The sequence below is a fragment of the Hippocampus comes genome, unplaced genomic scaffold (genome assembly GCF_001891065.2).
Source record: "Hippocampus comes isolate QL1 unplaced genomic scaffold, H_comes_QL1_v1.1 scaffold1, whole genome shotgun sequence".
Taxonomy (NCBI): Eukaryota; Metazoa; Chordata; class Actinopteri; order Syngnathiformes; family Syngnathidae; genus Hippocampus; species Hippocampus comes.
The window spans coordinates 663,701-678,031 of NW_017805010.1; the positions used below are offsets into that span (position 1 = coordinate 663,701).

The 14,331-nt window shown below is 42.9% G+C and overlaps 1 protein-coding gene across 1 annotated transcript in view; it reads right to left on the reverse strand.

The window, feature by feature from the left end:
• celsr3 (cadherin, EGF LAG seven-pass G-type receptor 3) overlaps positions 1-14,331 on the reverse strand; it is a 61,508-nt gene that overhangs the window by 10,523 nt on the left and 36,654 nt on the right. The window contains exons 12-23 of the mRNA XM_019862923.1: positions 9,435-9,576; positions 8,494-8,614; positions 8,054-8,237; positions 6,818-6,919; positions 6,601-6,695; positions 6,290-6,499; positions 4,090-4,285; positions 2,474-2,662; positions 2,213-2,387; positions 1,939-2,106; positions 951-1,077; positions 605-811 (exon numbers count right to left, since the gene is read on the reverse strand). Of these exons, the coding sequence (XP_019718482.1) occupies positions 605-811; positions 951-1,077; positions 1,939-2,106; positions 2,213-2,387; positions 2,474-2,662; positions 4,090-4,285; positions 6,290-6,499; positions 6,601-6,695; positions 6,818-6,919; positions 8,054-8,237; positions 8,494-8,614; positions 9,435-9,576 (1,916 nt within the window). The remainder of the gene's footprint in view (positions 1-604; positions 812-950; positions 1,078-1,938; positions 2,107-2,212; positions 2,388-2,473; positions 2,663-4,089; positions 4,286-6,289; positions 6,500-6,600; positions 6,696-6,817; positions 6,920-8,053; positions 8,238-8,493; positions 8,615-9,434; positions 9,577-14,331) is intronic.

The following is a 14,331-nucleotide window of genomic DNA, read 5'->3' on the forward strand; positions in this document are numbered from 1 at the left end:
ATGCCGTGAAAAACACGTTTCACTGACACCACTAATGAAAACATAAATATTTTTCAGAAATTCAATTTTAGGCTCTGATCAAAAATATGAAATTGGAAAACAGGCTACAGAGCTGAGTTTAACCACAATGAAACTCGATTGAAATAATTAAAACATTACCCTTGACCATGTCCTTGCAAATGGCCCTTCTCTCTGTGACCCAGACATTCGGTAAAAACAAATGATGAACAGATGAAAGAACTTTTTCTTCCTAAGTGACACTTGTCATGCCTCCACTTTGTACTTTTACTCGTGTACAGTTGCTGATGATTGGATTGGCCCCGAGTGGCTGTGACAGACGCCATTTGGCAGCGCTTTTTCTCAAGGCTGTTTTACAGACTGATTTGTGAAACAAACCATCTGGCGAGTCAACTTAGGAATGATGCCAAAGTTTACAAGTATCACAACACCGATGCAAGAATCCAAAGTGAAATGTCTCCACAGATTTCACATTTACTGCCTCTTAACGCCGGTCACTCGTTTGGCTGATGTCAACAATGACAAAATAGAGGGAGCATAGAACACAAACTTGACACCGACTGGGCGGTCGACCTCAAGTACCAACCTGTTGTTCGGTCTGATTGACGCCCAGCAGAAACACAAGCTCTGACAAAAACATGGCCGCCGCCGTGTTGCAATGGATGCTCCTGATGTTGGACTTGAGGCCTCGGAGGCAGGACAGCACCAGGACGGTGAGGAGCAGAGCCAGCATGGACAGCACCAGAGAGGAATAAGTGATCAAGGCGAGCGTCTCCAGATCGCCCTCCAACTGCTGCTTGTGAAAGCAAATAAAAAGGAAATCAACGGAATGACTGGAAGACATAAGGCCTGTTACCTTTAAGTGTTGCTCGCATAAGTACCCGCGCGCTACCATTTGATTGAGACAAACAAGTTGTGTACGTGCCACCAACCTCTCTCTGTGAACTGTCCATCAGCACTCCGAAGGTGCCAAGCCTTTGACACTGACAGCGGACATGTGAGGTGTTCCTGTACACCACCATGCAGTCCCTCACTGTCCAGCAACCTCCAATCTCACACCTACAGGGCAACAAAAACAAATCCATCAAAATTGGCGAGAAAAGGTCGTTGTATGGATGACATTATGACCCAAATAAATCAAGAAGCTCAACATTATGTCATGATTTTATGAAATTATGTTTGCCGTTTGTCTTGGGAGACATGAATCTACTGCCTTACAGCTGCAGCTGTTCTGAAAGCGCTCTATAAATAAAGATGAATTGTATTGTATTGTGTCCGCCAGAAGCACGAGTCAGCGCTCTGGTCTTTCCTACCCAGCATTTACATCATCAAGAGTCCTGTAATGTTTGTCGAATTCATTTAGCAGATTTTTCAAAAACACGAGTAATTAATAAAATGCATGTATTCATTTATGTAGTTATTTTTATTCCTTTATCTCATTCAATAAGGAAATGAAAAAATGCTAGTAGAAGAACAGAAATGCGTACAAATATAATTGTTTTGCACATACACATGGTCACAGTAGGAATACAGTGATTAAAAACAAATGTGTGAGTTGTGCAAAAAACAAGTCAAACAAATTATGCAATGACCAAACAACATACAGATTTACTTTTTTTTTTTTTTTGCCTCATCCACAAATCCTAGTCATTTGTGGATGAGGCAAATACTGGTCATTTGTGGATGAGGAAAAAAAAAAAGTAAAATTATATGTTGTTTGGTCATGGCATAATTTGTTTGACATGTTTTTTGGGGAGGGTTTTTTTTTTCTTACCAAGTGCCCTTTATTTACACAACTGTCTGTTATACAAGTCAAAAACGACTTCTCGCTGCACAAAACTTTCCCCACCACTGCTCTAAAGGCGAAAGACCGACAATATGAATGCATTGAACTACACAAAAAGCATTTTGTGAACTGACTGGCTGCTGTGGTTCCACTGCACACACAGCGGCTTGCTGCGATTGGCCGTTTCCAGTAGTTTAAACTCCAGTTGGATGGGCTGGTCCAAATGTCCACCCACAAACGTTTGATTGTTGTAGACGGAGATGGTCACTACTGGGGAGTTCATAACTGGGTGCCTGGGAAGTCTGGAAACAAGGGAGAGAGAACGGCATTCGAGGCAAAGGCAGAGCATTTCAGTCTGGTTCTTTCGACAGAACTAAAGAGTCCAGAGTCCACTGTGTCGATTCTCACCTCACTCCTCGTCTGTCCGTATGATATTTGGGAGGGAGCGCTCCGCCCAGACTGCGATAGATGAGCAAAATGACGATGGTGATGGGCGGTTCAACTGCGCGCCGGGCTGCAATGTATTCTGTCTGATTGGCAGAGAAGCCGACCGGCACTTGAACAGCGTTCGGGAGAGGGACGTCTGAAATGGAGAAAGATCTCTGCATTTGTATCTTACCCTTGCCATTAACTATCGCACTTGAATTTTATTTGTGTGTGTCTTCTCACGTTCTTTCTCAGCGCGCTCCTTTTCCTTCCAGTTGTGTTGCTGTTGCCGTTGTGGCATCAGTGCAGCGGGCGGCAATATCACATGGGTGGAGGGATCCCACACGGCCTGACTCCGAAACATTGTGGTATGGTAACGTGGGAAACGTCGCCGCACATGGGTGTGATTTTCCACCCGATCCAGATTCATGACTGAAGTGCAGAGAGAGAGAGAGAGAGAGAGAGAGAGAGAGAGAGAGAGAGAGAGAGAAAAAAACAATGGTTATGAAATAGATCCGAATGTTTCTCTTCGTGACTCAAAAAGGGTCATAACAACGGCAAATCCAGGGATACTTTGCATTTCCACTCACACTTCCAATTCCATCACGCTGTCGTCAATTGTGCGACATCCCCACCAAAGAGCATGCGCTATCCATAAGTATGAACACACAAGTTAAGCATCTGTTTTTGGGGATCTAATTCAATCTGGCCATATGTACTGAATTTCATCACCCCTATCTAGCACTTGTTGAATTGAGTGGTTGGAACAGACATAAACTTTGTCTAATCACCTTCAGAGTCTTTAAAATAAGGTTTTGCCACCCCCCCCAAAAAAAAAAATCAAGCCACAACCAGACAAATTCTAATCATTATCATCTGAAATATATTGCAACAGCACCCCTCCTGACCACATAGCACTATAGTTGGGGAGGTAGGAGGGGATTTGCATGGTCGTGGGTGCGAAGAGGTCTCCATTTGCCCACCTCATATGCATGGCCGACTACATTATCCGCAAGGGGAGATCTTGCAGTTTGCCTCGATAAATCCAATTTGTGAGCGCCAATCTCATGCACGGACCCCAGCGAGTCTTTTTCTGTTTCCGCAATTTGAAGCACAGTGAGACCTCTGAACTCCCCGATTTTAATGCAAATGAGGGCTGCCCCGACGATTGGCTGGGGAAGTTCCATCTCATAACGATGCACAATGGTGCAAATGCCCCATTCTGCCCTATTCTGCCTGTGCTAAGTGTAGGAAATTACCAAAAGAGAGAAAACTCCACCAATGCACATAGATAGACTCCGCTTTGCGCAAGGCTCGCGCTGGGCACCAAAATAGGGTCTAAGGACTCCTTATAATTTGAACTAATCCCTAAAAAGAGAGTGTCAGTCAGGGAAAATGCAGGTTTCGACAGAAAGAGGACATGGGCGAGAATTAATTCCTCCAAAATCTTGTTCTTGCGCTGAAAGTTATTTTCATGATTTTACTAAGATAAGGCAAGCGTTGGCTTACTTGCCTTGCCTTCGGTTTCCTTCTGACAGACTTGGTGTATTTGCTCATTTGGCAGCTTTAGGTCAAAATGCAGGCCAATGCTCAGATGCTTCAGGCGCGGTACATGTTATGGAAGCGTCCATTCCTGTGCGTGTGTGTGTGTTGACATGCGTGTGCCTGCGCGTGTGCATAACCCATCTCTATGCTGCTGCCAGCTCTTATCATTTGCATCCCCCCCCAGATGTAAAAGAAATCATTCTAGCCCATTTCATAGCCGATCATCTGCGAGGATTTACATGTTATTGATGTTGTACTCGATGTTTTCGTAGTGGTTAGCTGGATCATGTCTGTATGCGTGTCACGCAACTCACCAATATTGGGAGCCACCAGCGCCACGGGGTTGAGGTAGGTGAGCTTCATGTTTTGGGCCAGATTCTGCGTATACTGCTCCAGCAGCTGCGACAATTCAGCCGGACCGCTTGGGATGTGGTTCTGACCCTGAGCGAGGGCGCGCCATAGCCCCTCTGTTCCCGGAGCCAACAGCACACTGCAGCCTCGCAAAATGTTCTGGAAGGAGCCAAAGGTGGACATTTTGGTGTTTAAAAAAAATGGAAATGAATACCAAGATGGCAAATGTGCTTTTCTTGTCAAGAGACCAAAACCCGTCTTCATCTTTACATCCTTTTTGTCATAGTCATGCTTTAAGATCGCACACAAATCGCAGGAAGAAGAAGCAAAATAGTGTGTGTAAAATAAATCAATAAACTAATAAAACACCATCAGAGAACCTTTTGTTTGGATGTTTTTGTCATCCTGTTTGTAGGTCATATATGATCAGAGAGCCTATGGGAGTTGGGTGGAGTGTCATGATCATCTAATAAAGTACTGGAGCATCATGATACTCAGGGGGGAAGACAGTAACAGAGTGCAGTGAAGGAGCAAAGCAATGAACTGTAAAAGAAAGAAAAAGGTTGGCTGAATTTATTTGCAGAGGGGGTGACAAGTAGGAAATGGCAAAATAAAACCAAGAACTCGGGCGACAGTTCATCCAGTCATAAAAAAAAAAAAAATCAACATGAGTTGTATTATATTATTATTGTTATTATTATTATTATTATAACCCAACATTTTCTTTTAAACTAGAATGGTGCTTTCTATGTGTGTGGAAATGTGAAAGAGAAACGACGACAAAGCTTGTTGGCATGATCACATATATAAAATTGAGACATGAAAATACACCACAAACATTTCTCCTTTTAAAAAAGGTCAGCACTTGCTTAAGGTATGATTCAAACCGCTGTATTTACAAGACACTGACGATATATTACTGTCCCAACCACATCAGTTTCTATAGCAACCCATCTTTAGTGGTATAACAATGACAGAGTCATTTACAACAGCACGGGGTGGAGCCACAGCTGCCAAGTAGAAGAGGGCCGCTAAAAAAAAAAAAATAATCCTCCCTTGAGACAATTTCGCAAAGACCAAATACGGAAACTTGAAAATTAAATCCTCCCTCTCTGCATGGATGAGGTGAAGCGGTACACAACACACGCAACCGTCATTGAGGCTCCAGGAGCAGGAGGAAGCTGAATACTCACAGAACGATTGCATGACTGGAGAGCCTGTTTAGCGTGCTCAAATGCCAATAAGTTCCCACTTTCTCGTCACATCAGGAAAAAAAAAGAGCTACCATCATTGCACTGCCATAGCAACACTGCCCATACTGTCGCATGTGTAGCTATAGAATAGAGGTTGAGCGTAAAACCAAATTATCAGGAGAACGGCAGTAATCCTTTTGTGAAACTAAAATCGCACACGATTGATTGCATTTGCATGGATTAGAGATGATGTCTTAATCTACTGTACAGTCGTTCATGATCCAATCAGATTGGGAAACAATTGTCACGGTTCACAAAGCCGGCAGGCATAAAAGGCACTGTGGCGGTGCTCAATTTCATACCATGTTTACATTTGTTTTCATTTTTATTTGATCAGATTTTTCGTAATTAATTAACATAAAAATACAAATTAAACGGAATTGATTTAGGATGGGTGGCCCGGTGCTCGACTGATTAGCGTGTCGTCCTCACAGTGGAGAGGTGCAAGTTTCGATTCAGGCTATGGCCTTCCTGTTTGGAGTTTGCATGTTCTCCCCATCTCTGCGTGGGTTTTGTCTGGGTACTTCGGTTTCCTCCCACATTCCAAAAAATATGCACGGCAGGCTGATTGAACACTCTAAATTGGCCCTCGGTGTGAGTGTGAGCGTGGATGGTTATTCGTCTCTGTGTGCCCTGCAATTGGCTGGCAACCGGTTCAGGGTGTCCCTCGCCTACTGCCCGAAGACGGCTGGGATGGGCCAAACATCCAAACATGAAGCAGGTTGCAGTTAAATGACAGACAGTTTGAATTCAATCGATTTTGTGTCGAGAAGAACGAATAATTTAACTCTGTATTTCTATTTTCACCACTATCCTATAACTTGTTCTTGCCGCCTACTCTCCACTCATCATCAAAGTAAGTCTGCATTCTTGTCCGCTTAAAACTTGAAAATGGCTCGGCGTGTCCCACCTCATTAAAGTGCGCATCTTGAGTAGCGGTGAGTCCAAAGCCACTTTGTAGAGTTTCGAAAGTGAGGAGGCGTGACAGTAGTCGCTCTGCGATGAGTAAATCATTCCCGTAGAGGCGGCCTGTCGCTTCCGTGACATCGCGGAGTTGGTATGCGAGCTTCTTCTCCATGATTGTGTTCAACTCCGTCTCGTTGCGCTCAAGTGAATCCAGCTGGATGAAAACAAAGAAATACGGCAATGCAGAAACAGCGACAATTCGATACGAAATAGATTGCGCTGTCTTGATCAACTGAGCGCTATTTGTCAACGTACAGCAGCATTGAGTTCCACAAATGGAGGGGAGGTGCAGTTGTAAAGGTCTGGCTCCATCCAGCCTCTCTCAACATCACAGTGTCTGATGGCGGCCCCTGCAAGCCAGTCAGAAAAACACAGCATTGTTGTTTTTTGTTGTTTTTTTTTTTTTTTTTTTTTTTCGAAGCACCATTTCTAAATGTCTGTAAGGATTTCATGGATATGAGTGTGGACTCACCAACAGAACCTTTCGGGCATGGCACTGCAGCAGGCAGGTTGAACTTGGTCCGCGGCCACCAGATCCCCTGAGTGATGGTTTTTGGGCAGCCATCATAAATGACTGCGCGAAGAGAGCGAGAGCAAAGCGAGCAGTCACAAATGATGTGGGAAAACTTATTTTGCTTTACATGTACAGAAGTATGGAGGATTCTGAACTATAAACCAGTAAAAATTGAAAAGGGACACTGGTCATGTGGAAAGGTTTGAAAAAAAAAAAACTCCGAAGCTATCAAAAGTAATTTCCCTCAGGAGATGAAGTTATCCATGCATCCATCCATCACAGTTCTTGTGCTTTAGATTAGATTTGCAGGCTTCCTCCAGCTTTCCATGACCATTCTAAAATGTCAAAATATTCATCACATAATATTGTTTTTTTTTTGTTTTTTTTTAATGTAAAATACACTTGGCATGGAGTAATCATGAACACTTTGAAACAGTAATTCATGCCTCCGTCACATCCCGGCTGGATTACTGTAATGCACTTTACTTTGGAGTCAGCTAATCCTCCATTAAGCGTCTCCAGTTGGTCCATAATGCTGCTGCTCGCCTCTTGACTGGTACTCGTAAAAGGGAGAACATCACTCCTAGTCTGGCATCCCTTCACTGGCTCCCTATACATTTTAGAGTTCTTTTTAAGATCCTATGTTTTTGTTTTCTTGCTCCACCTTACCTCTCTGTCCTCCTCCGCCCCTTCACACCTGCCCGTGCCTCAGGTCTGCGGACTAGACATTTTGACTCAGCATGACTCATACTTGATCTTAGTTGTACTGTTTTTGAGCTTTCTACTGTCTTTGTTATTAATTTGTTGTTTATTGTTATATATTTGATATTTGCTCCATGTACAGCATTTTGTATACAGTGGTGGTTGTTTTAAAGTGCTCTACAAATACAATTGAGTTGAGTAATCTAATTAAAAGTATTCAATTTGTATTACTTCAATATTATGGTACCTGGATGACATTACTCGATACATTTTATAACAGGTAGCTAGGAACTGTATCGAAATACATTTTTCAAGTAACCCTACTAACCCTGCAAGAATGGTATATTGGATTTGAACCCTTTCATGCACAAATAATAAGACGTAACCTGATAACCTAATAATCTGTCCACTGTAGTAACTGATGTCCCTGAACGGGTTAATTTCCAAAAGAAATAATCCCTAACCACATGAGAATGAAAACACAGCCCTCACCTTCACACCCTGAGTTCGTCACCTCCGCAAACGGGTTGTCACACGTGTTACACTGGCGACCAATCACGCCGGGCCTGCACGGACACTGGCCGGTCTCTGGGTCACATGTTCGTGAGAAGGAGCCGATGGGGTAGCAGTCGCAAGGCAGGCAGCTGTCTGAGCCCCGCGGACGGTAGTGAAACTCCTGAATACGCAGACAGTGAAATGCAGAATATTTCAAAGCTTTTAGGGCCACAGCAAAGTATTTGTCTGTAATTTTGCTTTTAAAAAGCATTTCCTTCTCAAATAATCCAAATGTATTCAAGTTTTATCCTACTACTGCAGACTATCGTTGTGAGTTTGAGGTGAGTCAGAAGTGCCTTACAAATTGTGTATTCAGGTATCAATGGGGCATTCCCCAAAGTGAGCTGGCCTATAGACGCCATACGTGCGCGTCCTACCTTGCAGCGACAGTGTCCACTTGTCTTGTTGCAGTTGGGGTCAAAGCCGTTGTTGACATCACAATGACAAGGCCCGCAGGTGGGAGACCCCCACCAACCTCTGGGACACTGGTGGTCAATCCTAAATGCGCACACAAGACAGTCAACTTGGAGGGTTGGGGGAAGGGTGTGTGTGTGTGTGTGTGTGTGTGTGTGTGTGTGTGTGTGTGTGTGTGTGTGTGTGTGTGTGTGCCCATTTAAGTAGACACAGCGGCGATAAAAAGTCTACATACCTCTGTACAAATGCCAAATTTTTTAGATTAAAAAAAGTGTGACCTCAATAAATCACTGTTAAATGTTTCCATCTTTGTTCATCTGTACAAGTTATGTTGTTTGTTTTTTTTTAAATATTTCTGAGCGCTTAAGTAAAAACACACAACTGAGATAGTGTGTGGTTGCATAATAATAACCATTTCATGCACCCTGTAACCTGATAACATAAGCTGTCTACTGTAGTAACCGCTGTCCCTCAAAGCGTTAAGTAAATGTGAAGTAAAATCAGCATACAAATGTCACCATTATTCTTATTAGCCCCAGATAAATGTCAGATGTTCGAGTAGGCGTTTCCTGATATTTCTTACGCTTTCCAACAAAAGCCTGCAGGGTTTATGCTGAAACCGACTGCCATTTAGAACTGTTCATAAATCCTCGCACCTTGTCTAAGGCCCCATTTCGAGCTGAAGAAAAAGGGCCCCAAAAAAATGATACTGCCATCGCTATCCTTTACTGTAAATATGGTGTTCTTTTGGTGACAATAACTCAGAAGTTCAACCTTGGCTGAACGATTCAAGAACAGTACTATTTGGAAGTGAAACAATTCATTTTGGGATGACAAAAATTAGTCCCGTAGGTATAGCGTAATCCTGCCAATGAATATATGCAACAGAAACAGAGACACTTACCTGTGTTGGCAGTACTGTCCATAGTGGTTGTCACCACAGTCACAGACGTATCCATGTGACGAGCTGGGCTTCCTGTGGCACTGAGCGTCATTTTCGCAAGGATTCAGATGGCAAGCATCAGTGCAGCCTTTCCCATAGTAACCTGCAAGAGAGAACGTGCGTGTTGAAAAATGACGATGCTTTTGGTGGAATACGAGAAGTAAAATACAATTACACTTAATATTAATGTTGAGCTAATTTTCTTTGTCAAAAACGTGGGAAGAAAACGGCTGCCTATGCAAGAAATGTGATTTTCTCTTGAACCAAAACCATGATTATTTATGGATTAGATACAAAAGAAGGATGTCATGAATGGTTAGCAGAAATCTTCCCTATGAATATATTGCTAGCAGTGAGCATTTTGTAAATACACAAATATATGAGGGTAAATATCACAGCAGTTGTCAACCCGAGTGATAAAGAAGATCCACACAGTCAGTACAAGAACAGTGCCACATATTTTTTCCTTCTATTTTTGTTGGGACTTTTAATAGTGCAAATAAGTAGATCAGTGGTAGACTGGTTAGCACGTCAGCCTCACAGTGCAGAGGTGCACGGTTCGATTCCGGCTCTGGCCTTCCTGTGCTGAGTTTGCATTTTCTCCCCGTGCCTGCGTGGGTTTTCTCCGGGTACTCCGGTTTCTTCCCACATTCCAAAAACATGCATGGCAGGTTAATGGAACGCTCTAAAATTGTCCTTAGGTGTGAGTGCGGATGGTTGTTCGTCTCTGTGTGCCCTGCGATTGGCTGGCCACCAGTTCAGGGTGTCCCCGGCCCTTTGTTGTTGGGTTAGTATCATGGATATTCCGAACATTCATTGAAAAATGAAATATACAAAGAGCGCACGTGCACATATTTTGTCCAAATGTAAAATTGCAATATTGTCATACATCTGGTTAGGAATTGTGTTGTCCTATGTGCCCCTCCCACCCATCCCCAGCAGGACTGATGACAAAATGTGGACCCCTCCTGCATTTAAGTTGCCCATCCCTGATTTATCTGCATTAGAATGATTTGAGAACAGACACCTGCAATCAATGTCAGCTTTCTGTCTGTGCCAGTCATTTTATTGACTGCTATCTGTATTGCTTTCACGCTCACAAACACACCGCCATCACCGCTATATGTTTTTCACCATGGCAACTGACAGAATGCCGTGACGACGGCCTTGGCTTTTCTTCACACACTTTTAATTACACGGTCCTTGAAACAACAATATGGGAGAAGAAAGATCGACCAGCTCTGAAATGTGGACAGATTTGAGACTGTAAGAACATAAAAGCATCAGACGAGTTGATAATACATCATTATCATTCAGACAGATTTTTTTTTTTTTTTTTTTTTTTTTTTACATTCGTGTGGTCGTCTCTCGCGCAGTTTTTATTGGGTGCTCCAGACAGCTTCCCTTCTGAAAGGGAATCTTTTTTTATTAAACTTCAAGCTGCAGTTTCCTGAGATACTGTCGCCAAAGTGAAATGCCGCAGAGAGAAATCAAAACAGCACTAAAACACTTAACGGTAACTATGGCCCATACTGTTGTTCATAATACATCACAACACTCTTTACTGGACCTTTTTGGGGCTGTGACATGACATCATAGCTTTTGACTTCAATATCTGCTCATATTACATGGTACATATTTTATAAACAGATCAGTTTTGTTTCAGATTTGTGATCGACAGTTAATAGTAACAGCAGTATGTTAGATGCATTTTACGTTGTGTAGAAATGTAAGATATCGATCAACGGGGGCTGGCAGCAGTGGCCCATCTCTTTTGTGATGCTGATTACAACGCCGGGTGACAGACAGCGGTTTTATTAAAAACTGGAAAGAGACATTTTAATGAGAGTCCACGCAGCTATCAGTGATTGCAATATCAGGATTTCACTGACATTAGCTTCTTCGGTTCGCAGTTATTGCAGCATGTCGTAAAATGTCAAAGTTCCTTTTAGGTTTAGTGGTTTGTCTTCTCGTCTCGACTTTCATTACTTCCATGACCAATGCTGATCAATAGTTCACCATCATTGTTCACGTTGTGCAGAAGTAATCTGTCAGACTGAACATCTTGGGGGTTTTTTGGGGGTTTTTTTTGGTTGGGTTTTTTGGGGGTTGGCCTTGACCGGGCTGAGCATAAACTAAAAACATATGAGCATAATTTTAAAGATATTACGTACCACAAGCAATGAGAGTGAATGTCTTGTCCTGGCAACCTTGTGAAACGGTTTCAATAATTATTGATCTGCATACCTTTGGAAAAAAAATGCAGGATCACATATTCTCCGAAAGATGTTCCATGGACTATGCTGAATACAATAACAGTTCATATTTATGAAGTGAACATGGGATGGAATAACGGCCTCTTGCTAGCATCGTAGGTTACTCAATATTGTCAACAAAAAGTGTGTGGATACCCTGGCATGGTGCACAGGATGTTTTCGATTGGTTGTATGTGTCTATATTTTAGTTTATTTGTCATTTATTAAAAATCAAATATATCATTGGAGGAAAAAAAACTGAACAAATTTGCCCTGTTTAAAACTGCACGTAATGTATTATACTGGACCAATTGCATACAAAATCATTTCGTGTTATTGGTCTCTCAAATGAAAGGGAATTATTGAGAGCGTACCTTTCTTCATTTTCTTCCCCCCTCAGTGCTGCTATTAAACTTTTATTTGTCTCTGGGCTGCACTCATTGAACAACTTTCTTAATTTTTAATGATCATTGTGCTGATGAAATATAATGAGAGCTGTAGTTTAAAATAAACAAGAGCATGCGCAGGAGGTTGTTTTTTTAACAAATGTTTGGTGTGTATGATTCTGTTTGCGTTTGCGAATGTGCTTGTGTGTGTGTGTGTGTGTGTGTGTGTGTGTGTGTGCGTGCGTGCGTGCGTGCGTGCGTGCGTGCGTGTGTGTGTGTGTGTGTGTGCGCGTGCGTGCGTGCGTCGATCCATGTTAATACGACAAGGTGCTAGAATTAGCTCGTGGGGCTAGTTGAGGATGCTACAGGAACAGCAATGCCTCCGTGCTTCCTCTCTCAGGCTGCGAGGCCCGAGGCTTCTGAACACACAGTGTATCCTCTTCATCCTGTATGCAATACACACACACTCACTGACTTCTTTTGCTACCTCCATGTTTGCTGCGAGCACATGCTCTCATTTCCAAACTTTTTCATGTTTAGTGACTCCCCTCTAACTTTATTTTATGTGTGTGTGTGTGTGTGTGTGTGTGTGTATGTATGTATATATATATATATATATATATCTCTCAAGAACAGCTTCAGGTACCGGTCGGTTCAGAAGTGGAACAACGTTCCCCTCCTCTACATGGATGACATCAAGTTGTATGACATCGATTCCCTGACTCACCTCACAAGGATATACAGCAATCACATCAAAATGTTATTTGGACTAGATAAGTTTGGGTGAATGATATCTAGGCGAGGGATGATGATCACAACGGAAAGGACAGAACGAAAGTCAGCATAACACAAGTGCAGCATGGCTCCAAATACTTCAGAATTCCACAGACAAATAGCAACCATGAAGAGGCAGCTCAAAGGAAGGCCACGTCGAAATATCTAAGGAGGCTGAGGCAGATCATGCAGAGTCAGCTGAACCGCAAGAATATGATCGAGCCCATTGACAGCTATGCCTTTCCATTAATCAGATACCCTGGCCACTGGAAGAGGTGCGAGCCACTGATATCAAGACAAGAAAGATCCTTACACGGCACAGAGGGTTCCACCCCAAGTCCAGCATCCTGAGGCTGTACACAAAGCAGAAATACGGAGGCCATGGCCTAATGAGCGTCACGGGCACTATCCAAGGGGAAACAACATGATGGTCCCCAGGTACGACCTGCTTCATGAATGCCTCAGGCAGCAGGAGCCCAGTAAGGAGAAGGAGCCAGATGGGCTGTCATGGAAAGAGAAGCCCCGGCATGGCATGTACCATTGACAAATTGAATAAGTAGCTGACATTGAGAAACCACACCAGTGGCTGGAAAAGGCTAGACTGAAAGAAAGAATGGAGGCACTAACCATGGCAGGACAAGAACAGGCCTTTAATACAAGATCAATTGAGGCCAGGGTCTACCACATCAAACAGGATCCCAGGTGTAGGCAATGCAAAGAAGTCCCAATTCTCAAGTCAATTTACTTTGTTTTCTCAAATACCTTTTTCCCCCCACTGTGCTGACAGAAAGTTGCAAGCAAGCAATCCAAACAGCAAGGAAAATGACAGCATGCTGACACGTTTCACTCGCAACATGTTTTGCTTAATTAATGATTCAGTCTTGATTCCTTTTTTTCTCAAGCCTACTGTTCCGATATTTTCATTAAGTGTGTCGCCCGTGTTTCCAGGCTATTTGATTAGACTTTCTAAAGTTCTCTTTCTTCTCTTCTGTTGTTCTACCGCCCCAAAGCGCTGCTGTTTACATTATGTTCGCCTGCAATCCCTTTCACTTAATTAAGCATGAACATTTTTAAGCCGTCTGCTCCTCTTCTCCCTTTAATTCATAGTCCTCTAACTCTTTCTGGGCTCATTTCTTCATCTGTTTGCTCCCGCTGTTGTGATTATTGATGCTTTAATCTCTTCTCATCTAGCTCATTCGATGTCAGTCTCTTCAGAAGGCCGTCAAAAGTTTCAGTTTCTTCCTGTTTCATGTGGATGAGAACTCAAACAGCTCCTCAACATCAATGAGAGATACGTAGCCGTGCGAAAGAAAGAATTTTTTTTTTAAATTTCTTTTTTTTGATAACCTTTGTTACTTTTACTCCCCACATTGTTGAGGACAACTCGGTGCTACTTAAGCCACACGAGCTAACTAGTGTTTGGCTTGCACCTGTGCTTAAGAA